At 38.0% G+C, this 27,660-nt stretch overlaps 2 protein-coding genes across 9 annotated transcripts in view; one reads left to right on the forward strand and one right to left on the reverse strand.

Moving 5' to 3' along the window:
• The window catches only part of Cep290 (centrosomal protein 290), an 80,903-nt gene extending 65,806 nt beyond the window's left edge, over window positions 1-15,097 (forward strand). For all 6 annotated transcript variants that reach the window (XM_035450956.1, XM_035450958.1, XM_035450957.1 and 3 more), the window contains 9 exons: window positions 827-913; window positions 3,768-3,932; window positions 4,628-4,750; window positions 6,114-6,286; window positions 9,213-9,354; window positions 10,743-10,816; window positions 11,512-11,606; window positions 14,046-14,125; window positions 14,790-15,097. In XM_035450956.1, coding sequence (XP_035306847.1) covers window positions 827-913; window positions 3,768-3,932; window positions 4,628-4,750; window positions 6,114-6,286; window positions 9,213-9,354; window positions 10,743-10,816; window positions 11,512-11,606; window positions 14,046-14,125; window positions 14,790-15,020 — 1,170 coding nt within the window. In that variant the 3' untranslated portion in view covers window positions 15,021-15,097. The remainder of the gene's footprint in view (window positions 1-826; window positions 914-3,767; window positions 3,933-4,627; window positions 4,751-6,113; window positions 6,287-9,212; window positions 9,355-10,742; window positions 10,817-11,511; window positions 11,607-14,045; window positions 14,126-14,789) is intronic.
• C1H12orf29 (chromosome 1 C12orf29 homolog) lies at window positions 14,258-27,049 on the reverse strand. 3 transcript variants are annotated; one of them, XM_027394151.2, is made up of 7 exons: window positions 26,861-27,049; window positions 22,898-23,015; window positions 20,575-20,670; window positions 19,536-19,652; window positions 18,585-18,782; window positions 16,974-17,143; window positions 14,258-15,623 (listed from the first exon to the last, which is right to left on the reverse strand). In XM_027394151.2, exons 1-7 carry the CDS (start codon window positions 26,912-26,914, stop codon window positions 15,435-15,437), a joined length of 942 nt encoding a protein of 313 aa, XP_027249952.1. In that variant the 5' UTR covers window positions 26,915-27,049; the 3' UTR covers window positions 14,258-15,434. The 3 variants fall into 3 exon arrangements, with proteins under 3 accessions (XP_027249952.1, XP_027249951.1, XP_035306853.1); XM_027394150.2 differs by having other exon boundaries at window positions 26,825-27,049; XM_035450962.1 differs by lacking the exon at window positions 20,575-20,670 and having other exon boundaries at window positions 26,825-27,049.
• Window positions 27,050-27,660: the final 611 nt, after the last annotated feature.

Consider the following 27,660-nt stretch of genomic DNA (forward strand, 5'->3'; position numbering starts at 1 on the left):
CTGATGATTCTTTTTATCTTTGGTGTTCTACATTTTACCCTATTATGGTGATAGCATTTTTCTTGGCTAGCAAATTGTTTCAGTCTTATTTTCTAATCAAGAACATCAGTATTCTGTCATTCTCACTAGGAGTGATGTTACTTAACCTTCATGCTTCTCATTCTGATTTATACTCTGAGAAAACCAGTACAATGACCTCAGTTCTTCTTCTGCATAAGGTATCTAGGGATGTGCATTATGGAATAACAACTCAGAGTTCTTAAATGGTTATATGCATACTAGTATTTCATTTATTTAACATGTTGTCTTAGTTGGGGTTTCTATTGCTGTCTTAAACATTATGACCCAAAGCAACTTGGGGAAGAAAGGGTTTATTTCATTTTAGACTTTCACATCACAGTCCATCAAGGGTAATCAAGGCAGGAACCTGGAAGCAGGAGCTGAGGCCAAGGGGGAAAGCTGCTTCCTGCTTCCTTCTCAGAGTTTTCTCAGCCTGCTTTCTTGTAAAACTCCAGGACCACCTACCAAGGTTGACATCATCTACAGTAAGCTGAGTCTTCCACATGCATGAAAACACTGCAGGTCTGTAGCCTTTGTGGAGGCACTTTCTCAGTTGAGGTTCCTTCCTCTCAGGTGACTCTAGCTTGTGACAAGCCTACAAAAACTAGCCAGCACATGTCTTACATCAGAATTTATTTTGAGACACAACTGTTGAGTTTGGTCCTATAGCTGAGATTTTTAATTCAGATAATGTTTTCTTCCTCTCTTTTTCAAGGTCTATAATTATCGTCATAACAGATTGCTATTATTTTCTTTTACCTTTTAGAATCAAGTAAGAGACTTGAAGGAAATGTGTGAATTTTTGAAGAAAGGAAAAATGGAAGTTGAACGGAAACTTGGTCAGGTCAGAGGGGTGAGTTTACGTTTTTTAGGAAACTAGAGCCAAAGGTTTAAGCTCCTATTGATTTTGTATTGTAGAGTGGTATAAATTGAAGCCCTCATGATACAAAAGTTCATTGTGTAATAAAATTGTAACATACATGATGCATTCTGTGAAAATACTGAGAGTATTAATAGAAAGTACTTAGAACAAATATTGACAGTCAACATTTGAAAAGTGAAAATATGTAATCATGTATGTACAATAAATATGCATATAATTTTGTCTTTAAGGAGTACAAAAATTGTAAAGAAAGAATATTTGACACTTTGAAGGTATATATTAAAGTTTTATGTAAATATTTGTTTTAGGATTTTTCATTACATATCATGAATGGTAACTAAAATTTTAGTATTTTTATTAATTCTTAGAAAATTTAGTATAATTTATTTTGATCATATTAACCTCCAACTCCTTCCTTTTACCTTCTCCCAAGCCCACACCCCTTTTCTCTAACCCTCTAACTTTGTATACTTTTTTTTTTAAGTTAATAATCCACAGACTCTGATTTCTGCTGTCTGTATACTTCTGGGTGTACAGTCATCCAATAAAGCATGGTCAACCTACCTGGAGCCATACCTTTAATGGAAAACTGGCTCTCCCCTTCTAGAACTCATCAGCTATTTATAACTCCTAGGTTAAGGGGTGCAGGCTCATGAGCCTCTTCCCTATCCATGCTAGATAGTTAGCTGCCTTCATCTGCTGGTTTTTCATAGGCAGCCACATCTGTGTGAGTTCATGACTGTAGTAAGCCTGTCCTGCCCAGAACTAAGTGTTCATTTACTCAGCAGTTGAAAATAGTGAATAACTAGTGAATTATCTTTGTTGATTTCTTCATTAGGTCATTTATTAACAAATTAAATTTTTATATTGACAGAATTTAAATTTGTTAATATATTACCTATTAAGAGAAAATTACCATTACAATGATTATGTATAAGCACTTAAACACATCATTTTCACTTTTTTCATTTTGAGACGTTTTATGTGCTACGTCAGTGGTTCTCACCCTTCTTAATGCTTCGATCCTTTAATGAAGTTCTCATGTTGTGGTGCCCCCAACCATAAAATTATTTTCATTGCTACTGTTATTTATTGTAATGTAAATATGTGTTTTCCAATAGTCATCGTTGACCCTAGTGAAAGTTCAACCCCCAAAGGTTATGACCCATAGGTTGAGAACCACTGTGCTTGAAAGAACCCTAGCCAAATAAGCTATTTTGATTGACTTACTTGATCAACATCAGATACCATGCTTAAGCTGTTACTATGATTTAAAGAGTGGTGTTTAAGGAAGATTTAAATATATCTAAGCCCTGGTTTTCTTTTATGTGAAGTGGGTTTATAATTCCTATCTCACTTATTTTAGAAATGCACTGAATTAGCATGATCTTTAGAATCAGATATTAGCAGTTATTAATGATAAGTACAATAATTGTTGTTGGTTGTTCTTTATTCTTTGCTCTTTGGGGCCTGCCAGTCAGCTCCCAAATAAATACATGAAGACCTATTATTACTTATAAATGCCTGGCCTTAGCTTGATTTGTTCCTACCCATCTTTTTTTAAATTATCCCATCTACTTTTTGCCTCTGGGCTTTTTACCTTTTTCTATCTTTGTACATCTTTTCTTTCCTCCCTGCTCTATGGCTGTCTGTGTTGCTGGATGGCTGGGCCTGTCATTCTACTCTCCTTCTCTTCTCAGTCCTCTTCATGTGTTTCTCCTATTTATTCTCTCTGCCTGCCAGCCCTGACTATTTCTCTCTTCTGCCTAGCCATTTACCATTCAGCTCTTAGATCACTAAGGTGTTTTAGAAAGGCAAAGTAACACAGTTTCACAGAGACTTGCTGGGTAAACTGGGGGTAGGAGGGTGGTAAACTGGAGGGGATGAGAATGAGAACATGAGGGAACAGGATGGTTGAGCTGGGGGAGTGATTGGGTTGGAGAGCAAGGAAAGAGGTATCTCAATTAGAGGGAGCCATTAAGGGGCTAGGGAGAAACCTGATGCTAGGGAAATTCCCAGGAATCCACAAAGATTACTCCTAGCAGCTAAGACTCCTAGCAGTTGTGGAGAGGGTGTCTAAACTGGTCTTCCCCTGTAATCAGATTGGTGACTTCCCTAACTGTCATCATAGAACCTTCATCAAGTAACTGATAAAAGCAGAGGCAGAGATCCACAGCCAAGCACCAGGCTGAGCTAGCTACAGGAGTCCAGTCAGAGAGAGCGAGGAGGGAATACATGAACAAGGGGTGTCAAGATCATGACAGGGAAACCCACAAAGACAGTTGGCCTGAGCATGTGGGAGTTCTTGGACGCCAGACCTTCATCAAGAGAGCCTGCAGGGGACCAAAACAGGCCCTCTTCGTGTGGGAAACAGTTTTGCAGCCTGGTCTGTATGTGCGTCCCCTGACAGTGGGACCAGGATCTATCCCTAATGCATGTTCTGGCTATATGGTGGGATGTCTTACTCAGCCTTGAATTGGGGGTGGACACTTGGTCCTGCCTCAACTGAATGTGCCAGGCTTGGTTGAGGACCCATGGGAGGCCCTATCCTTTCTGAAGAGTAGATGGGGATAGGTTGGAGGAAGGAGGGGGGAGAGGGAGGGGGAACTGTGGTTGATATATAAAATGAATTAAAAATAAAATAATAAAAATGCAACATGAAAGAATGTAACACATCTTTGCATCGTTAAACAAATATTCTAAAGTTAAAAATATAACACATCTTTAACTAATATTCCATAACACATCAATAGACCTCTTTTGACACTAGTATATTATAGTCTCTAGTATACAAAATTTTAAAAATTTGTATATTCTCTTGTAGTCTGGTAGAAGTGGAAAGACAGTCCCAGAGCTAGAAAAAACTATTGGGTTAATGAAAAAAGTAGTTGAAAAAGTCCAGAAAGAAAATGAACAATTGCAAAAAGCATCTGGAATACTGACTAGTGAAAAAATGGCAAATATTGAAGAAGAAAATGAAAATTTAAAGGTAATTTTTATTTGGTTTTATATGAATGTTTTACTATTTTAGTTTACATTGCTTTTTAAGGGAAATATTAAATATACTCACACTACACCAAATGTCCTTAATGAGTGCAGTTGTATTGCAGTCAGGACAGATTTATTGTCAAGAAATCTAAAGGTAGCTAGTGTGGCCCTCTTTAGTCTTCTTTACTGTTTCTGGATCAGTTGCTCTTTTCTGGGGGAAGGGTAATTATGTGCATCTATTTAGATTTGATTTGTAAACAGAGGACTCTGTGTGGTTTCTTGTATTTCCTTTAAATCTTAACCACATTTTAATGTGTAGGCAAGATTGGATAGGAACATTGGTTATAGGCAAGTCGTTTGGAGAAAGGCTTTGATTGTAATCATATCAAGTACGATATATCTAAAACTACCTACCTTGAATTAAGTTTTATGGGTTTAAATAATAATCTTTATTTTTTACAGTTAAAAGAATTAAAATGTAATTGCTTCATTTACCTGTATCTATTTCCTCCCCAATCACTTCCCATTCTTCCCTACCTTCCTCTCAAAGTCATGACCTCTTTTCCTTATTGTTACGTATAATGTGAATAAATCATAAATAAACTTGCAAAGTCCACTTAATGTTGCTTGTATTATTTCACATAAATAGGCATTTTATTGATTTTTGTCATAATATGCTGTTTTATTATTAACTAGGTTGAATTAGAAAAGCTTAAAGCTCACTTTGGACGTCAGTTGAGTATGGAATATGAATCCAAGAACAAAGGCACAATGAGAGTTATTGTCGAAAATGAACGGCTTCGGAAGGAACTTAAGAAAGTAAGACATTCGTGACAGGTTACATTTATTCTCACTAAGTGACATATCTTGGCAAAATTAAAATTGATAGATCCATGATGTAATATCAGTAGATCTTGAGAGTTATACAATTTATATGAAAACTTAGAGTTAAGATGGTATCATGAAGAAACTGCTCACTCTGGTTTCTGTTACTTATTGGGAATTGTTCCAACATGGATAATGTCTGTCTGTTCCTCAAATTCCTCGATATATGAAATTGGGAGTAGTAAATATACCTATGTCTTAGCTGGGCATGGCGTATGTCGTTGAAAGCCTATCATCAAAGTACTCAGGCAGAGCAAGAGAGACCAGCCTGGGCTACATAGGGAACCCAACTCAAAAAAGAAACGTACATACACATATTAAAGATCTCACAGGGATGTTGAGAAGTTTAAATGAGTTAATATTTATGCACATGACTTAGAGCAATATCCAACTTGTAGAGCAAAGAACATAACCATTTTGTTGTTAACATTCCTTTCTATTTAAATGTATTTTCATCTTTATTTTAAAATATTCTTTTCTCATTTTACATACAAATCCCAGTACCTACTCCCTCCCATCCTCCTGCTCTCCCTACTTTCTCCCTCCACCACACTCCCGTCCACATCTCAGAGAGGGTAAGGCTTCCCATGGGGAGTCAACAAAGTCTGGCACATCACTTTGAGATGGGACCAAGGCTCTCTCCCCTATATCTAGGGTGATCAGGGTATCCCTACAAAGAGAATGAGCTCCAAAAAGCCAGTTCAAGCAGTACTGATAAATCCTGGTCCCACTGCCAATGGCCTCACAGACTGCCCAAGCTACACAACTGTCAGACATATATCTCTTACTCCTGACAAATAGGTATTATTTTCAACAGACATTATCTAGTAAGTCAACTGGGATTATAATCCTAAAGAAGCCAAAGCCATACTGTGTTGAATCTTCATGTTCATTACTGGAAATAACCTGTCACACACTTTTTGTGTTAATAACCAGGACTCCTTTAAGTACTACACAGTCAAAACAAACATCTTTTAAGGTGTAGCCCGGTTAACTATCTCATTGTTCTCAACATTTTCCTGAGAAACAAATAATAAATTTAAAGTATCCACTAGATACCTTAGATAATAAATACTAGTAAATACAATTTCTCTGCCTTCATTTACTTGATCTTTTGTACTAATTACTATGAATAGGTTGCTGTTTTAGAGGAAAACAAACTTTTTTGCAGTCTTAAAACAATATAGCTGCAGCTAGTTTTATATTTTCCAGATTATAGTGATAAATTTGAATATCCAATATCTATGAGAACAGTGTTGTGTTTCTTTATAATATGCTAAGAAGCCTTTACTAATAGGAAATGGAAACTTCGGAGAATCTTCGGATAGCTAAGAACAACTTAGAGCTGGTCAATGACAAGATGGTGCTTCAACTAGAAGAGACTTCGAAGAGATTACAGTTTGCCGAAAGTAGAGGGCCACAGCTGGAAGGTGCTGACAGCAAGAGCTGGAAGTCAATTGTGGTTACAAGGTAGGATCAGAGAGTTTCAAACTTGTTCAAAGTGTAATCAATTCTAACTCTAGCATCATTGACTTAAAAGATGACCATATGCTGAATAACCTAGTTATTTCCTGATGAACAGCTTGGTTGTTTATCAGTGTCTCTTCATTCTGTTTTAGAGTGACCAAAACTCTGTTTCTTCCTGAAGTGTTTAGCTAGCTTTATTGACAGACTACAGAACAAAGCACAGATGAAATGGGGCTAATTTCCTGGAGCTAGGTGTGCATCATGAAGCTGCTGTCAGCCGTGGGCTAGGGCCAATGCCTACCCAGGCTTCTCCTGGATGATACATTGATGCAGCTACAGCTACAGCTTCTTGATTTTGTTCATTTATTTCTACCACAAATATGTGCTAAACAACTGGGCTGTTTTATCCCAGTCTGTGCTGTTCTAGATCTGGAATGAACTGCATTGTTTTTATAATGGTCAGAGCCCAACAGATGAATATAGCAGCAATGTTAGTGTCTTACTGGCCTCCACTTTCTCATGCATTATGTCCCTTCCTGTGAACACTTTTATAAAGATATCAGATTTATGCCTTTGGCACTAACTGTTGTGGTTGTGAAAGCCAACTTTATTTTATCATATCTTCCCAGTTACTTGTATTTATACATTCTCCTGTGATGTTCTTGGAGGCCACATATGTCGTATCTGGAATGACTTGACAGGAAATATGACACCCATTGTTACTCCAACTAAAAAGTGAGCTGTAGCACCATGAGATAGCTTGTTTCCTAGGGAGCTTTATATTGCATGTGCTTCTGTCAGCCAATTTTAAAGAGAAAAAATAAAAAAAAAAAAGGCTAAGTAGGCCTATTCGAGAGCACTCAGATGGATGGCTCTAATCCTGGAGAAGAATCCTTTTTCCTACCCTAGAATACTAAAATAGTAAGAGTCCAAACTTCCCTATAGCTCACTTTCCTGTCTGCAGATTGGGAACAAGAGCTCTGTATGAATGCTCACATCAGGATGAAAACAAGTGTAATAGTGTGAAGGGGAGAAAAGCCTCATTGTCTTGGACCCTGTGGCCTTGAGCCAACAGCTGTCAGTTGACTTTTCAGGGCCTCTATTTTCTTATGTTGTCACATATGTTGAGTGGCTTAGTCCACTATTATTCACTCAACGTCTGGTCCTGCCACATTGTGTTTGTCAGGTTATTTCTAAAAAGCCAGTTGACTTAGGTTCCTTATAGAGACAGCTCCTATCACTTAGAAAGACCTGCTTTTCACTGTGACATTGCATAAATGATATCCCTTCTGAGGCTCAAGATGTTTTTAACTGTGGAAAAGAGTGACCCTGCCCTTATTTCTCTGTGGCTCTACAAGGTAACAAAAATGCTTACTGGCATGAGAAACTTTCCAGTTTTAAGACAGTTATGGGTTGATGGCTCTTTAACTGTAATTGAAGATGACTTTACATGTTAACACATACGTGAGTTCTTATTCTGAGAACTGAACATAGGCAACATCTTCAATAAACCTAAGTCCAACTTGTTTTTGAAACATTCTTGCTATTTATCCAAGCTGAGCTCAAATTCTACGTTGGCTTTCCAAGTGCTGAGTGTTCTACCTCTAATGACTTCTAGGAAGGGCGAGGGGACCTAGAAGATCTTTATTCTTGGGTGGTTATGGTAATCACTCACAGTTCTATTGCTGTGAAGGGACACCATGACCAAGACAATTCTCATAAAAGAAAGCATTTTACTGAGGGCTCACTTACAGTTGCAGAGGTTTAGTAGTCTATTGTCATCATGGCAGAAACATGATGGCATACAGGCAGGCATGTGTGGGGCTAGAGCAGTAGCTGAACTATATCGTGATCTGTAGGCAGCAGATTGGGCCAAGGATTGTAGCCAAGCAGATCTGTAGCCAAGGATTGGGCCTGGTAAGGGCTTTTGATACCTCAAAGCCCACCCCCTGCCCCCAGTGACATACTTCCTCCAAGACCATGCCTCCTAACTTTTCTAATCCTTTCATAGTTCTACTCTTTGGTGACTAAGCATTCAAATATATGAACCTATTTGGGGACTGGGGGTCATTGTCATTCAGACAATCACAGTGGCTTTTGAACAGAGAAATGGATGAAGTAGAGGAATGAGCTTCAGATATTTAACAGTAACCTTTGGTATATCTTTGGTCGTTAGGCCTTGTCAAGTAAGCACACCCTTCTAATCTGTTTGTAAGGTCTGTCCAAAATTACTTGACAGAACTTATGTAATTACTGCCCTTCCTTGTGTTGTCCTTGTCAGATACTTTTCCGAACCAATACTATCTTTGTTAATTTATTGACAAGACATGACATACTATTTTCCTCTGGAAAAATTTGAATACTGTAAGCATTATCTTCCTGTAAGTGTATGCCTGTAAAACTACTGGCATCAAATTTTTGAAGATTTCTTTTGAGACTGGATTTCTCATTTATCGTTTCCTTATTGGTTATAAATCTGTATTGCTTCATCCATTCCACAAAATGCAGTGTTTCCCTCACTCCTGCTTTTGAACAACTTGTTCCTTCTGTAGTGCCCCTTTGGGACTTTTCTACATGAACACCTGGGTTGGGGGAGGGTTCTAGATAGGAGGGAACATTTGGTAGTCTGATGAGTTAGAAACGTTCTTATGTCTGAAATAAGATATCAACCTAGAAGTTTTACAGTTGCTGAAGTCAATCTCCACCTCAGATCTTAGGCTCTTTAGGATCACTTTCATTTTCTATTTTAATTAGCACATGTTAATTGGGATGCTTATTCATCAATACCATTTTTTTTTACTGCTAAATATGTAGCCAAAGATTTGACTAGAATAATATAGTCTTGAATATTTTACTGTGCTTTAAGCTAAATTTTAAATTAGTGAAATTACATACTAATGCCCATAGTAATTTTTCTTTATATTTCTAGAATGTATGAGACCAAGATGAAAGAGCTCGAAAGTGATATTTCCAAAAAGAATCAAAGCATTGTTGACCTTAAACAGCTTGTACGAGAAGCAACAGAGAGAGAACAGAAAGCTAAGAAATACACAGAAGATCTTGAACAACAGGCATGTACATGTAATAGTCTCTAAATGATAAAACAATGTAATATATCTCAAGATAATCCCTGAATTGCCTGAAGGTGAATACACTGAACTCCTGAATAATGTCTCTCCTAGGAGACTCAGCTAGTGAATGGTACTTAACTCATCTTCTTATGCAAGCCCAAACTAGATCATCACCAATTTCATTCTCTTATTTTCCACATCTAGTGCTCAGTGTGGAAGCCATTGTCTTATACCTGAGTGACTGCAGTCATTTCCTAACTAGTCCCTGGGCTTCCACTTGCATCATTTCACCTATTCTATACTACTATTCTCCACAAAGTTATCAAATAATCCTGTAACACATAGAGCAAATTATAGTTTTATTCTGAGACTCTTGTAGTTCCCCATCACCCTGGAATGAAACTTGGTAACATTTTTTTTCATAGCCTGTGTCTATGTACAAGGTCGAACACTTTGCATCTTCTACCAGGTGTCCCAACATTAACTCTCTCAAACCTCTGAACAACTGCAACTCTATTAGGCTTCAGTTCTTTATACCTGCTTGCCATCTAGAACACTCGTCACTATCCCGAATATTCTTCTGACTCCCTTCAGAGACTAGACCAGCAGTCTGTTACCCTGTTCTCCCTGGATTCTTTTTCTGGACAGTCCTTTCTCCCCATCCTGCCCTGTCACATTCCATCTCATCATATGACAGTACAGTTGTTGGTTTTTACTCCTTGGCTCTGTTGGGGGGCCCACTACCCAAGTACCCAAATAAATCCTACATGTAGGCTTATTCTTAGTTATGAATGCCTGGCCTTAGCTTAGTTTGTTTTTAGCCAACTTTTCTTAACTTATCCCATCTACCTTTTGCCTCTGGCTTTTCCCTTTTCTTACATCTGTATATCTTACTTTCACTCTTACTCCTTGGGTGGCTGGGTGGCTGGCCCCTGACATCCTCCTCTCCTTGTTCTCTTGCACCTCCTTTTCCTTGTTTCTCCATTTATATCTCTGCCTGCCAGCCCCACCTGTCCTTGCTCCAGCCTCGCTATTGACTGTTCAGCTCTTTATTAGAACCATCAGGTGTGTTAGACAGGCACAGTAACACAGCTTCACAGAGTTAAATGCAACATAAACAAAAGTCACACACCTGAAATTAATATTCCTTCCTGAGTAAAAGTCAAACGCCTCTGTAAGATATTCCAGCTATTCTATATGCTGTGTCCTCACTACCTTGGGCAGCAGTGAGTTGCTTAAGCATTGATGGCTTGAGTGTATAGACTGGAACACAGAACTGTGGTTTCATGTTTCCAAAGACCCAAATGTTATTAAAAGTTGGTCTTTTTAGAGCCTTTTACTTCCATGCTAATCTTTTATCTCTTAACTAATGTTTCTCTGTCTCAAAGATTGAGATCCTCAAAAACGTTTCTGAAGGTGTGGAGACAGATCAAGAGCTTATCCAGGAACTCCAGCTCCTTAGGTACATGTTATTATGTTTAGTTGACTACTTAAGTATTTTTTTTAACATGTTTTCTTTTTCCTTTGTGTGTGTGAATGCACATGTGTACACAAGTACATGCTGGGGGCGGGGGTTTGGTATGTGCAGGCCACCTGTGAAGGAAAGTCAAAGGACAACTTGCAAGAGTTGGTTCTTTCCTTCAAAGAATTGAAATCCACTGAACTCCTTATTGTTCATTTGTTCTTAGAAAATTATTTTATACAGCCAAATTTGCCACACCTAAAGATGAGGAACCCAATACTAATATTTCCAGAACGTAACTTAAGTTTTTCTAGAAGCACAGAATTAAACTTTGGCATTGCAGAACCAAACCATAATGAAAGAAAACAAGTAATCCTACCTTCTGGGAGTTTGTGCAGCCTCCTCTCATTGTAAGAAAAGCACTCTTGAAAATAACATCAGGAGTGAGATTAGGATAAACTTAGAATTTGTGTTGTTTGGGAATGAAGCAATGAAGCCCAGAGAGTAAATGTTTTCCCTTGGTGATCCTGCTGCCATCTCTTAAGCATATCCTCCCAGCATACATGACCAGACTCAGCTGTGCCCTTGGTAAATGCTGTTTTGAGTACCGTATACTACTTTATAGGAAATGCCTACCTACTTTATGAACTGGCACCCAGTGCTTATTTTTTTAACATGCTGTCATTGTGTTCTAGATTAGCCAATAGTAAGCTGGATAAAGAAAAGGCAGAACTAATCCATCAGATAAAAGCTAACAAGGACCAAACTGGAGCTGAAAGCAGCACACCTGGTAATATATTTCATAAAACGTGTTGGCTATCCCAAGTTTCTGATTTAAGGCTTGTCTTTTGTTTCTATAGTATCAAATTCTTGACAAGAGTATTTTGAGCTATTTTCTCTCAGGCTATGAAAATATTCCCATTTAACACTTAGATTGCTTATACTAAGTGGCCTAAGTTTTTCTCCTCGTGATCCACCTAGGTGTTACAGTCTCAATCATAGTATATTATCAAGCACTAAATGCTGTCCTGTGCTTCCACTTTCTAAATGTAGGTCTCTGAATCCCTATGAACATATTCTTCTGAATGTTACTAATTGTTGTTTTAATTCTAAAACTACAGTGCTATTTTTTTCTATTGCAAATAAAAATGTTATTTTTATTCCTTTCAACCCCTATTCTGATATTAACAGTCATTCCCCTGTATAACAGTTACTTACAAAACATCTGTGTGTGTACACAAAATCAATTCAATGCTTTTGCAAACAGGTACAATGACAAGTTTAAACAGTCCCCCATCTTCCCACATCAGGGCCAACAAGGTAGTGCTTGGCCTTCTTGTTTCAGTTTTCCTCCAGAGGTGATCTAGGATGGAGTCCTGGGTACCACTATAGACTAATAGGAATTTGAATCATAGCTTTGACACTTTCAATGGGACAACCTCAGAAAGGTGGCTCAACACTTAGGAATGTTTTCTTTTGAGACTAAAGAAAATATAATAGGTCAGGGTGAGTTGACAATTCTAGTTATGTATATGTGTTTGCATGCATTTGCATTTCTCCTAGGAACTGTGGTTTGATATTTGCTAATTGCACCAAGATTACAGGATAAAACTTTTAACAGTTAAAGAGAACTGGCCTTAATGTATATTGATTTTTTTCTGGATTCACACTATGTATTTATAGCTTCTCTTGTAGTAAGACCTGTGCATCATATTTTTTTCATAATTCTGTAGTACACTATTGAATGGATAGTGAGTTTACCCCAGGATGGAATTTTAGTATAGTTCCAAAGCTTCTGGAATAACTACCCTGTAGCTTCTAACCTAATCATGCCATTATCTGATAATCTGATGGAAGTGTCATGTTCTACCCTACAGGATTATACCAATTTATATCTGAATAATTTTAAATTATTTCATAGAGCTACTGTAGTGTCCTGATGCTACTTTGTATTAATGCATGGTATGATTTGTGCCAGACACTATGCTAAGGACTTTACAAAATTTTCACTTTATTCTTATAATGCCATAGGATAGATATTGTTGTCTTCATGTTACATTTTATAAATGATTAATAACCTATCCTCAAGATCACAAGTAGGAAGTGGCACTGGAAGGTAATTCTCTGAAAGTTCAGAACTCCTTACCATGGCAGAATCTTAACCACTGTGCTGCTGTGCTTTTTGCTAACTAAAAATGGCATTCATCCATCTGGAATAGATTATGTGACTGCTAGGGGATAGCTGGGTGTACTTGTAACAAACACAGTAACAAAGACCTATCCTGTTGGCATTAGGCAAGTTCTCTAACTTGTCTAAACCCAAGCCCTTATGTACTTAAGAGAAAGGAGGTAAGAGAAAGGAGGAAAGGTTACATTTCAGAGAGTACCTGCTTCAACATTAACCTGTTTGGACATTGCTAAATCAACATTTAAAGATGTGGACATTTAAAACACTTTTGGAAAATGTTGTATTTTCTTGCTTTATTGTTTCACCACCACTCTGTATATAATATAAAGGAGCTCACTGACCATGGACAAACTAACAGATATGTGCATACTCATGTTATTGGGGCACTACTCATAGTAAGTAGATGATAGGATCAGCCTGTGTGTCAATCAACAGATATACTCATAAAATGTGGTGCACATTTTTAGGAAAACAGAACTACAGATCATCTTGCTCAGTAAAATAGGCCAGTCTCAGAAGACAAATATCAAATATTACATCTTTATGAGCACTACAATACACTTTTCTGTCCTTGTCATGAAACCTCACACTACCTTTCAATGATTGCAATAGTGTGATATCTTAACCCTTGTGCCCCTTGTCAACAGCTGATTTCCTACCAAACCATCAGGGCCATACTCTATCTGTGCCACACACCTTGCCTTGGAAGTTTTGCACGCAGTGAAAAAAAAAAAAAAAAAAAAAAACTAAGCTGGCTGTTATTGCCTTCTACCTCAAATATTTCGTACATAACAAATTTTACTGGTATTAGGAGGATTTTGCTCTTAAAAATAGAAATTTCTCTTATGGAATAACCCACTTTCTGTTTTCTTGCTATGGAATGACCTTACTTACTAGTGGTAGCATGCAAGTATACCTGAGAAGTGTTCCCACCATACAGTGCCAGATGATTATAGACTGTAGGCTTCATAAATTTCCTTTTTATTCTGAAATTAACCCTCTATCTTTAACTCATTCTAATTTTATGACTATTTTTGGCAGATCCTGATCAACTAAAGGAAAAGGTAAATGACCTAGAGACACAGCTCAGAAAGTCAGACCTAGACAAGCAACACTTGAAGGTAATTCTTACTTATGTCTGACTTAAGAACAGCTGTGGGAAATGGAATGTGCCCAAAAATTCATGGACTTAATTTACTTACTTTAATATAGAGAGCTTTTAGTTAGCAACAACAACAAAAAACAGACAAATAGAAAGGTCTAGAGAATAATTTATTTTTAAATTATAACAAATGTATCTCAACATGTTTTTTTTTAGTATTTTCTTAATTTGTGGGTCGTGGGTCATGGCAACAGTTTTTCTAAGTACCTTTTGGAATTACGTTCAGGATCTTTCCCTTAAAATACTTCTGTGCTTTACTTATGACGGAGCTCATGCTTGGGTAGTGTAAACAGCCAGTGTAAAACAGCCATTGGCACTCACATTCCCCTCACACGCCCCGGGATTTCCATGATCATAAATATTATAAAAGTAAAAACAGAACTTTAAAGAAAATACGACAGTAAGAAAATAAGACAGTAATCTCAATGCAGTGAAGAGCGGAGTCCCTTTTGTTTGCCTAACAGAATATCTGACACAGTTCAAAGACTCGACCTCACTATAATGGAAGCACACATATTAAGTTATTCATATGGTACAAAGGTAAATATTTTTGTATTTACTGTTCAAGTTATGTGGGTTTTCATGTTTGTTTGTAATCCAATCTTCCTATATGTGACTTTTAGGAGGAAATTAAAAAGCTGAAAAAAGAACTGCAAAATTTTGATCCTTCATTTTTTGAAGAAATTGAAGACCTGAAGTACAATTATAAGAAAGAAGTGAAAAAAAATATTCTCTTAGAACAGAAGTTAAAAAAACTTTCTGAGCAATTTGGATTTGAATTACCTAGCCCTGTTGCTGCTTCGGAAGATGGAGAAAGTCCTGGAGAAAGTCCTAATAATTTCCCTATTTATTAAAGACCCATTTTTACTACAGAATTCACATGTCAAAATACTGTATATTTGCTTAAAAATAAAATCATATTTAGTTTTAACTTGGTAGAAAAGTATATTTTTGAAGATGTGAATAACTTATGACTATACAGTACACAATGAGCTATGATATTCCTATTTTCATAATTAAATTTTCTAAAATCATAAAGGTAAGCTGTAAAATTGAAGCTTCAGATGTAATTATTTTATACTTATATTTGTGTTAAGATATTCAAGATATTAAAATCCTATAATTTTGATAAATAGATATGTTAGTTTATAAATATGTTAGTTTAGTTATGACATGTTTTACCAAATATCTAGCAAAATTAAATAGAACCTTCAGTTACTTTAACCTCTGTAAACATAGCAGAAGACTCATCAATATTAGAAAACATTTTATACATCAAGCATTATATCTTTAAGCCTATCAAATTTCTGTTTATCTTTTTTCAAAAACTGATTAAACAAACACTCATTATCAAAAGCACAGTCATATTTGTTTAGGTTCATGTTAACAATAACTGGTTTGGAATTCATGTAAGTATCTGGAAGTGGCCAGCATAAACCAAGATGATGGCGATGAACCTGTAAAGAGGAAAAAGTGGCATAAGCTTTAGTCTTTGAGTGCCTGCTACCTGCCAGGTACAGTGTAAGGATCTATATTATATTACACTTATTTTAATTAAATGTCATAGCTGTTCTTTGACATAGTGCTGTCTGCCTTTCCCATTAGAATATGAGTATTCCCATGAGAATAGAGTAGAATCAAGGGCTCCTCCAAAATGTAATGACTATAAGTCTGTTGGAGAGCTAGACTCGTGGAGTATTAGTGTAGAATGGTAGGGTGGTCAGGATCAAAGTTGGCTGGGACATTGCTGTAGCTGTTTCCTCCACATGAAAACATCCCCTCTGGAGGGAGGCTCTGGACTCATGAAGTAAGCAAACCTTCACAAGTCCTGAAGCTTTTAAGATTCCAAGATTCTCTGCAAGGGTACAGGAGCACTAACAATTGGAGTGAAGGTTCTCCTTACACCAGAGCAGGGAGTCCCCAGTATGCTGCTTTTGTGAGTTGTAACTCAAGCTGGGGAGGGCTTCTTACTGATCCTGCTGCCTCCGGGTCCTCCATGCTCCTTACCCAGATTCCTGTAAGTAGCCCCAATAAAGGCACTGGCCCACTAAGCCCCACTTGGATGGAATCCTTTCTTTCTCTGTCTTCAGTTAGATCTCTCGCTACAAAACTCCCTACCTAGTAAGTTAGAAGTGCTGTCTTAATCGGAGAACACAGTGTGCCAAATAAATGCCCTATCACTAACTCTAGAGCACATCCTGTACATATAGCCAGTGCCCAGCCCAACACCACCATCTGTATATAGTGCTGTCTGACACTTCCCATAAACTCAATTCAGTTTTACCCTATAAGAACTATAGGGAAATATACTAACTGCATGCCAGAACTGTAGGGGAAGCTGTAGCCACGCCTTCTTAGGGGCTGGCTACAGGAGTACCTGGGCAGGCTTGTGAGGGCGTGGTCAGAATGAGTAGGGGGGTCTGTGTTTTCCGTTTCGGTTTCTCTTTGCTTCTTGCTGTACAGACTATCACCTGCTGGCTGGTTCGCTCTGTAAGCAAGGCTTTTCCCTATTAAATACCCTTATATTTCTATCTGACTCCGTATTGGTAATTTCCTACTATATCTGGGATGCCTCAGAAGCAGAATCACTCCAATCCCAGGCACCTACTCCACCCAGGTATCGTGACTATTCTTCTAAGATTGTTACTCGTACACCATTAGTGTACCCAGCTACCATAGTAGAAAAGCCAGCCCCTAAGAAGGCGTGGCTACAGCTTCCCCTACACAGAACTAATAAAGTCTATAAACAGAGTCTGAGTATCACATCTTTAAGAGCAAAATCCACTACAAGCTGTTTTTGTCCTTACCTTAATTAAACAGCCATCACCACAATGCCATACAATCCCTTCAATTTTACCCTCTCTGCAGTCTTCAAACCAGGACAGCAAGTCATTGTGTTTCAGTGTAGGCAGATTTCTTACTGGAAATGCTCCATGTGGTATAAGAAAGTGCAATGGCGATTTCTTGCTTCCTAGCCCTAAATGGTAAAATTTGCTATTAACCATGTTCAATCATATTCCTTTCAGAAAATCTACCTCCCCAAATGTATAAATGTATAAACATTTAGGAGTAATGTTATCAAAAAGTTTACTTGATTTTCTGTAGAGAATAATCCAAAGTGCATTACATCTTGTTCTCACTCAAATGTGACACTTTTTCCAAGAAACTAGAAATTCCACTTTCATGTACTCTCTACACTGGGAGCTGGCACACTGACTGCAGCCTTATCCATTCATATAAGTACTACTGATATAGTCCATATCAAAGATACATCTTTAAAATATTTATTTTGAAATATTTGTTAGCCAACATTTTTACAGAAATTTGCTAGCATGTGCTATCTCATTAGCTATATTCTGCTTTATTCAGTGCTTAACATCATCTATGATCCTGTATTAAGCTTAATACCCATCAATCAACCTACTTAAATTTGTGTGTGTGTATGTATGGTCACATACATGTTTCTGTGGAGAACAGATGTTCTCCACAGACAGGGGCATGGCACAAATTTCCAAAAGTCCAGGCTCATCAGGATCATGCCTTAGTACCAGGGCAATTCCAAACTCGTAATTCACTACGGAGGAATGCCAACAATACTGCTTGCTGTTCTTTTCCACTGGTACCCAACCTGTTATTTAAAAAAAAGATGTGTGCATGTTTGTGCAGCTGCATGGTGGAAACAGGTGGTCAACACTGAATATCTTGTTCAATTGCTTCCCACCTTATATTTTGAAAAAAGGGTGTGTCTCACTGTACCTGAAGCTCAATGATTAGGCTACATTGTCTGCCCTAAAAGGCTCACATAGCCTCTTATCTGTTGCCTCTCTGGCTCTGGGACTGGCATGTACCATCATTGCCCAGCTGTTAACATAAGGTGTTAGGGACCTGAACTTTATGGCCTGGGCTACCTCCCTACACCTTCAATCTGCTTTTGATCTCTCTAGAAATACTGCCCCTTTAGAGTCTTTATTTTATGAGTCTCCTTTCAATTCTGTACTCCACAATGCCACTGATTTACTCAATTCATTAGGGTATACATTCTTTATGCAGTATCTGTTGCCAGTTCTTATTCATGCCTGTGTTTATTAATGTTAAAGTAATGACCTAACAGAGCAGTGCATTTTCACCCAACTAACTTGCCTAAAATTTATAAAGCCATGAAGAGCTACACCTCAGTAATTACTTTTCATGCACAGTTGTAGAGCTGTCAAGGGAAATAATAGGATGAAGTCAACCTTTCACATTAATAAATCAAAATGATTAGTCATACATAAATTTTCTCTTGAACACCAAAGCTGCAGAAAAAAAAAAAAAACAAATGTGCTCCTAGGAAGCAGATGCAAATGCATCGGTCGTTGCTTCTGTATGCTTCTTAAGTTGACCAAAGGAAGTTCTCTCTGGAAGACATCTTCACTTACCGTATGGGTTTCCATTGATGTTCGTTCCTATCAGCTCCAGGGTCTGCTCTAAAAGCTCTGACAGGGGCACGGCACAAATTTCCAAAAGTCCAGGCTCATCAGGATCATGCCTTAGTACCAGGGCAATTCCAAACTCGTAATTCACTACGGAGGAATGCCAACAATACTGCTTGCTGTTCTTTTCCACTGGTACCCAACCTGTTATTTAAAAAAAAGCTACTTCTATCACATTGGTCTATTAAAATATACAGGCATTTATTTATTTACTGGTTATAAATATTCCTTATTTTCTAAATTCCCTGTCATACAGACACTTAAGATCAGTGGGAAAGTTAAGAATTTCACTATTTTTCTTGATAGTCATAAAGGATTCATTTGCTTATTCTGTTGGGGTATTGCCATGAATTAAACACATTCTTCAAAAAATTCTCTTGGTTCAGGAATAACTAGGCACTATACTGAGATAGCATTAAAACTTTTTTTTTTTTTTAATTTTAGTACTTTTTTGAACTGCCTACGCTCCCTCCTGCCTGGAAGTGTCATTTTTTTTTTTTTTCATTTAATAAAGCAAGTTCTCTGTAGCATCCTTCCAGTGTCAAAGACAACAAATATGTGTAGCAGGCACTCCATAGTTTATATCATGGTTCTAGTCATGCTGAAGAGTTTATTAGTTCCTTATTTGTTTTTACTTTTATTGCTAGAATCAACTCCCTCAATATGGAAAACTTGCTGCAAATGAAACACAAGCCATTCTGACCAAAAGATGCTCATCCTTAAAACCTGAAAGGCCATTCCTTCCATTCTTTCCTAGGTCTCTGATATAAACTGTTAGACTTTTCAATAAACTTGAGTCAGAAATTTTGCACTATAAATAAAATGAAAAGCTAGATTAAAACAAATTACTGATTGAACCTTGATTTTTATACTAAACACAAAATGATGATGTGATACCAGGAATGTGTCCGTTTTCATCAGGTACTGGCTTCCCATTCTGTTGTTCTATTTCCTTTGCTGGTATCCAGCACTCTGGGACAGGCTTGAAATCTTCCTCCATGTTCCAAAGAAACGCTACAAAGAGTCAGTTCATCTTTATGCTGTTACTTTAAGACATCAAATAGAACAGATGCAAAGTAGAAGTAGGAAGTACAACATCGCTGTTCAGATGGGAAAGGTACTCAATTATCATTGCCATCTGCTACATTCCAATTTAGGGAACTAACACTGTAAAATTGTCAACTCTCAGTCCACTACCACTTATACACTCTACAGTCTAAAGTAGCCAACATTCTGTGAGGATTTATGAGTTTTTAATTTTTTTTTATTTTTTGGGTGTTTCAAGACAGGTTTCACTGTGTAATATTGGCTGTCCTAGAACTCGCTCTGTAGACCAGGCTGGCCTCAAACTCTGAGATCCACTTGCCCCTGTCTTCTGAATGAGATTTATAAGTTTTCATGTACCTTTTGTACAGTACTTTATAAATTACATCTATAAGTATAAAAATATATAATATAGTTATTAATGCAATAATAAAAAACATTTTTATATTTATAATAAAGCTTAGAAAAATTTTTTCATGCAAACCAAATGAAAATGTATCTCTTATTACAACACTGTATGTTTAAACAGAATAGATTGGTACTAGAAAGTAGTTAAAGAAAGGTTGGGAAAATGTTTTCCAGTATATGAGTGAGTGCGTGCATGCATGTGTGCGTACGTGCATGGTTTTGTGTGTGTGTGTGTGTGTCCACTGTGCCAATGGTTTTATCCCTAAAAGTGAATATTTTATACATAAGTAAACATATATGTGTGTGTGTGTATATATATATGTGTGTGTATGTACATATATATATATATTATGTACTATATGCATATATATATATATAACTATATATATATATATTTTCTTCAAGGTGGATAGAGAAGAATCATAGCAATAAAACACAAATTTCAACTCTTTAAATCTAAAAAGTATGAAGAAAACTCACTAACCTTTTGAATTATCTTTTGAATGTAGAAATTTTTTAAATCTTTTGTCAGCTTGCTTGTTAGGTTTTCTGTCTAGCCGAGCCCAAAGGTATGGCTGGCCTAAAAATGTAGCAATAAAAGAAAAAGTCAAAAGGTAACAAAATTCATGTTGCAAGAGATTTCAGAGTGAGAAAAAAGCAATAAGCTCTGTAAGAAAGCATCCTAAAAGACAAATGGAATACATGATGCTCAGCACTGAGCCCTCATCCCAGTGTGTGAGGATGTACTTTGTTAAATGAAGAGGGTGAGAAAATGCATGGTGCTTTTATCAGAGTGTGGTCCTTTCCTAAATTCTCCCAGTGAGAGCAGAACCAGGGACTGTATTCACACCCCACAGCCCCTGAACATTATCACACTGCAGTGTGGGCTTAATTCTGGCACACACAGAATCAAGCTGACCCATCTGGCATGGCCAAGTCATTAGATGCGTTGATGATGAGGGTCGCTTGTAACCCTGGGTGTGAGTAGTCTCAGGGCACTGTGCCAATATTCTGTACTGCTCAAAGTGTGACTTTTTTTGAATCACCTCTGGTTCACTGAGACTCCGGCTTATGCTGTTGCCAATGCTTGCTTAGCTGAAAGATGCCTAAAGGACAAGCAACAGCAGGAAGTTCCCCAACCAGGACTCCACCTTTAGTTCCTGATTCTGAAGTGTTACCTGAACACATCAGTGGTCTCTACCCTGAGGAAATGTGTCCTGCTGTGGCTATAAAGCAGGGCAAAGTACAGATCTTCCCTGGCATCTCCACACCTATTGCTCTGTGGCAGTCTTAATTCTGAAATCCTTATTTTGTTATTTATCTACCCGTTTGTCATGTTTGGTCCTGTGAGCATTCTTGAGCAGCAAAGCTCCAACCCTCTAATTGCTCCCATCATGCACATCACACATAATGATTCACTGTAAGTTTTTTAATATAAAGCCTGATAAATCTTACTCAAATATATAAATTAGAGGTTCATAAAAATTGTTAGTTATATCATTATGTACTAGCTATCCATAATTTTAACTAGATTAAAATCATACTGTTTCTGGTTGTAGACATTTTGTTCTATTTACTGGTGAACATATAACATGAATTCCCCTCCCATCCATTAGGATGGCTAGACAAAAATAATAGTAGTAATAATAATAATAGTCCTAGTGGGGTATGGAAAAACTGGAATATCTTGAAGCTAGAACTTCTGTGAGACCATATGAAAAATGTAATGGGTACTCAAATTTTCTCAATTAGAATTAATCCCATGTATAGGTTCACAAGCCCCAAAAACTGGAGGCTAATTTAGCATTATTAATTGCATTATCTATAATAGTTGTAAAGGTTGGAGCAACCAAAATGCTTATCAGTGACTGAATGGATGAACAAAAAGTGCTATGTACATATTGAGCAATTTAAAACAGTGTATACAACCTGATAGAATCCAACATGGTAAAATACTGAACTGAAAGAGTAAACCAGCCACAAAGAGACACTTATATGACTTACCTATAGTCAGAAAGTTCAATGGACTAAGAGGACTGAGGGAATGGGCTCTTAGATGGGGGAGTGCATGAGGGGGTTCCCAACAAGCAGTTTTAGTTCTAGAAGATGACATTCTGGAAATGAATGGTGGTGACACTACAACCATGTGAATGTCCTTAATGCCACTTACACACCATTTTAAAGTACAATTATGATGGCAAGTTTTATCTTTTCACAGGTGAAGGATTTTAAAGTGCATTTCAGGACATTTCTAGCTCATTTACCAATTTTTGTTACTGGAACTGAGAGTCAATCTCACCATCCATTAGTAATTACAAACAATAGTTGTCTCCAGTGTACCTTTTCCCCTTAATACCATCAATGTGAGCTTTCTATTTAAAAGTTTATAACTGATGGGAGACCTGGCCAATGGTAATGAGAGCTCTAGAAACTCCAGGGGTAGTGTAATGAGAACAAGTTTCAGGGCTGGGCCACCCCAGGTTCTGTTGCTATTCAGCCATTCATTAACTGAATGGTCTTAAGACAAATTACTGAACCTGGTTGAGACTGAGTTTCCTCATCAGTGGTATGGAAAGGTTTATGAAAATGAGAACATACAAGACCTGTTTATTAGGCTGCCTAGCCTTTCATGGGAATTTCAAGTTAATGTTAGTCACATGTCTTTCTTTCTCAAAGGTAAGTAAATAAAAGCACTGTGATTTTTTTTTTTAACTTTACTACAGTTAGGTTTTTAGAGTTCACAGGTGTCCAGGATTTATACAATAATTGAGATAATACTTTTAGTAAACATGACAGTTGTATTTTACCTTTGTAGTTAGTAACATAACAACACGTTCCATCCACTTTTTCTGTTGCAATTGCATTGTATACATCTGCATCTAACGCCTTTTCACTTAGAGTCTCAGTTGCCAAAACTTTAAATGGCTTAAAAGAAGAGGAAAAAAAAAAAAACTGGTATAAGACACATAGTTTCAGTCGGGCAGTGGTGGGGCATGCCTTTAGTCCCAGGATTCAGAGGCTGAGGCACGAGGATATCTGAGTTCAAGGACAGCCTGGTCTACAGAGCTACACAGAGAGACCCCGTCTCAAAAAAAAAAAAAAAAAAAAAAAAAAGACACAAAGAAAGACACAGCCTGTGCCTTCACTCACAGGCTCACCTGAACTGCCTAATTTCACTTGTTCTAAACAGTTGTCCCCCATGTCTCGATCAGCAGCCCAAGCTGGCCTTGAATTCATGATCCTCTTTTGCTTTACTTCCAAGATTCCCCTCCTATCCTACCACAACTGCGCCCCCACAGGCCATGTGATCACAGTAAAATTTGATTTTCCAAGTAGACTGTTATTTACATGCTTCTCATCCACCACAATGAAACCGGGAGTCATGCCCTACACTGTGTTGCATCCTCAGCACAGGCCCAACTTGCACAATCCTATTGTGTGACTATGCACTAACCACAGTTAGCAGTGTCCTTGACACTGGAAACCCAGAGAAGTACCCACCTTTAGTGAAACTTACACTGTAGAGGGTTATGACAGAAATAAAATGCTAACAGTATTACACTGCTGTGTATTAAAGAGGAAAACAAGGTAGAATGACACAGGGAAGTCTGAGCAGATTTGACATACAGGGAGTAAAGGCCCACAGTCAGGACATTCTGTGGCTGAAGAGGGCAAGTCAGCCACTGTGTTTGGAAGGGAGTACTGGTAAAGCTAGATCATAGGCTTATTTCATTCCAGAGTGTCCCTGGTGGCTCAACACATGGATTCACCTATTAGTTCTCCAAGACTTAGTCTACTCTTCAATGAGATCTTTACACAGTTTCCTTTTTCAAATCACACTTAGTTCTTAGTCATAGGGAGAGTCTAGTGAGGCCCTCTGTCTTGGGCCATTTTCAGAAAATGAAAAGGTGAACATGGCTCCTATTTTTAGTTCTCAAAAGGCTTTCTTGCAAAGCTGAAATCCACATGCCTACTTTAGATGACCATCTAAAAATCTCTGTGGCTCCCCATTCAACTATGTTTGTGACTCTTCTTTATGAAAATGCATTTTCCTAGCATGGAGGCCAGCTTTAAAGGATCAAGGCTCACAGCCATTGCCTCCTGGCTGAAACTTCCAGTAACTACTTTATAAGTCTACCCCAGGTGACCAAAAGTGGCCCACAGTCCCTCTTGGGACTGAAACACCCAGTTCCTGGCAGAATGTGTATTCAACATTTGAGGTGATTTTAGTGTCTATTTCTACTCAGGTTCCACTGTTAAAAAACTACCAATTATCACTTGCCTGCTGTTTCCCTATGGAGTTTGCTTGCTTTGCCAGGTATTCCCTTCTTGTTCTTTTCATCCTTACCAACAATGACCTGTTTACAAGTTTCATTTATGACTTTGCTGTTGTCAGAAAGAAAATGAAGCATCAAGGATAGAAGAAATGACTGCTTTTGAGTCTTATAACTTCTTAGCTATAATTTTGGTTTCTGAGAAAGACTACTATTTTATAGTCTAAATCTGAGCATTCACTTTACAAAATAAATAAAAGTACACAAAACAAGAAGGAAATGGTAGTTCAGACAAAATTAGGGACTATGAGGCTATACTCATTTCATTACTGATTTATTATTTGTGTGAGATATAGGTATGTATGTGTGTGTGAACATGTGTGTGTGAATGCATGCATGCATTAGTGCATGTGAAAGCCAGAAAAAACTGGGTGTCAGACTCTCTCACTGAACTTAAAACTTAGTGGTTCAGATAGGTAAGCTCTAGGGCTCTGTTGTATCCCCCTCTACAACTCTGAGATTACAGACATGTAGGTGCTGGCTATCTGAACTCAGGTCCTCAAGGCCTCTGTAGCAGCCATCTCCCAGGTCTAGGGTCAACTTGTCATCTATATATGTATGACACTGGTACCAAGAGGTATCATTCTAAGACACTGTGGCAAAATGCTAGTCTAAAAGCAGGTGTGTGCATGTATGTGCACGCTCAAGCATTTTTAAATTTATGAAATTTCGAGGATTACTATGCCCATGAAGTTGTTAATGAGTACAAAGTGTTCCTTCCATAGAGATCATTGTCTACTACTGTTTGCTATTTAGTCCTTCACCTATGATATCCAAACATTTTACTACTGCAAAAGCAAGGGCATTTGTGTATAAAAATAGGCAATGAGGATCAATTGGGTGGTGTGACATTTCTGGATACAGCTAAACACTGGGATGACTAAGCTAATCGAGTTCTATTAAGATCTACCGAAAAACACCGAAGGTGATTCAAAGAATAGAAAGCCTGAAAAAAACATTAATGCACAGGAATGTGCTTGATACATTCATAAGATGAAAGACAATGCAAAAACAAGAACTCCACATTGAGATTTTAAAATAGACTGAACCTAATTAAAAAGGGATTTTGAATAATTATTTGGACACTACTGTAAACACTACTGTAAGACAGTTTTAACTGCAAAGAGATGAGGCTTTTTCCCTAGTATTTAGTGCTTTTAAAATTATGTCCCATCCCCAATATTCAAAGCTGAGAATCACAATTAAAATGAACTATCAAACTTGAAAATGAGTTATAGTACTTGGGCTTGTTATGATTTTTTGTTGTAAATAGCCAACAATACAGACACTGAGTACTAACTTAGGGCTTTACTAGAAAATATAGCGATATTCAGTACAACCTATTAAGTAGTGTAGTAATGATTGCAATAGGAAGAAATATGAAAAGATCAGATGTTAAAAGAAAAAGGTAAGAAAACAACAACTTGATGGAAAACTGCCACGAAAACTCTCAAAGTGCTTTGAATTAAAATTAGACAAATATTAATTCATGTGTCAGTTCCTGGCAGCAGGGACTAAAAGATAACAGGGCATCTTGGTTTAAGTCCATTTAATCTATAGGCAAGAAAGGGGCCCCTGAGAGAAGAAAAATGAGGCTCTAAAAGAGGGTGAGTAATAGAGCTCAAAAGTGAAAGAAGTAATGGCCGTGGGGAAGGGGGTGCCAACTGGAGACTTGGGGGAGACTGTGAAGACTGTTGAGGTGAAGAGGAGACAACATAAATTATGTACGAAAATGCCTCAGGGAAAAACTCCTACTTGCATGGTAATTAAAAACAAACAAAAACACAAGAACAAGAAAAGGATGGCCTGTGGTACAGTCGTAACGGTGAAGAGTAGAGCTGATTCCAAATGCACACACTGGTTGCGTTTGAGGTTAAAAACTTGGCTACACATCAAGGCTCACTATGAATAAAACGCCTAACAAGATGGTTAGAAAACCTTAGGACGGGAACTCAAAGTTAGAATTATGCAAGAAATTACACGAGGTCTGATTTTAGCAACTTGGTTGGTTGGGCTAGCAGTCAACACTGCCATGGGGTCCTAGGACACAACAGGTAAACAATGCCTTCTCGTCAGACTCTTGATCGACAGTCGTTCCTAGTTAAGACTCCCATGACATCTCACTCCTCAGGTTCTTCACTCAAAGGTACTGACGTGGGAAGAAAGGCATTAATTGCGATGTGGGTTTCCAAACCTGCAGAGCAAGTCTGAATCACCTCATCTGGGAGGGGAAAATAAAAAGGGAATCTCACCCACACTTCTTACAACTAACGAGGTTGAAGGAGTTAGAGCTCAGGGCACACGAGAGAACTTCACCCAAACCTCCCCGGGAAAACCTACAGGGCTCCCGGGGCGCAGCGCAGGACGAGCCCTCGCCCTGCAGCCCACGCCGCCGGGTACCTGATGCTCCCGCTTGGCCGAGGGCTCGGCTTTCACCTCCGTCACAAACACGCACGGCATCTTCCGCTGCACCGAGCCCAGGCGGCTCATGGTGCCCACGCCCAGCGTGTGTTCAGTTCGCTGGGTCCTGGCCTGAGGAAATCCTAAAACCAGACAGCGGGAGAAAAGTGCTCGGTGCAGCCCGGTGAACCAAACAGCGCTGCCAAGGTCTACGAGGGTGGGGACACACTCCAGGAAACGACCGCCTATTCGCGGCGCATTCTGGGAGTTGTAGTGCGGCTACAGAGCTGGCGCCTCTATGTTTTGATGAGCAATTTAAAACGAAAAGAAAAAAGATCCATTACCCGGTGTTGTGTTCTTGGTCACAGCTTTGTAACAATGATTTTCTTGGAAATTAACACCCAGTTGTAAGTGATGAATCACTTTAGGATGCAATTTAGAGCGTTTCTCTTGAAACTCATTTGTCTGCTTTTTCTTTAAGAAATTAAAGGGATTATAAACCCGGAGAAGTTTTGAAAGAATTTCCAGACATTTCCTAACGTGCAGACAGAAAGCCTGATTTCCCAGGAAGAGCAATAGAAAAACGCTACAATGAACAGAACTGGATTTTGTTTTTTAAGCTTCTGTTTGAATTAATCATCATACAGTGTATAATTTGGTCCACAGTGTCCTTTCCAATGAGTAAAATTTAGTCAAATTCAAAACCAGCACTGTAAAGTTTTTTGTGAGAGTCCAACAAAGGCTTGAGTTGTTGTCAATCAACTATAGAGCTAAATATATAGCTTGCTTTACTTGACTGTCCAAAATGACATTAGATGGTTAAGTAAAAAAAAACT

This window comes from Cricetulus griseus, assembly GCF_003668045.3.
Source record: "Cricetulus griseus strain 17A/GY chromosome 1 unlocalized genomic scaffold, alternate assembly CriGri-PICRH-1.0 chr1_0, whole genome shotgun sequence".
In the NCBI taxonomy this organism is placed as follows: Eukaryota; Metazoa; Chordata; class Mammalia; order Rodentia; family Cricetidae; genus Cricetulus; species Cricetulus griseus.

Coding starts and splice junctions, on each gene's coding strand:
- C1H12orf29 (XM_027394150.2), bottom strand. CDS start 26,914: ATGAGCCGCCTGGGCTCGGTGCAGCGGAAGATGCCGTGCGTGTTTGTG. Junction 18,783..19,535: donor TGAAAACGGACACATTCCTG/GTATCACATCAT, acceptor TTTAAATAACAG/GTTGGGTACCAGTGGAAAAG. Junction 15,624..16,973: donor GTGATGGCTGTTTAATTAAG/GTAAGGACAAAA, acceptor TCCTCTTTACAG/GTTCATCGCCATCATCTTGG.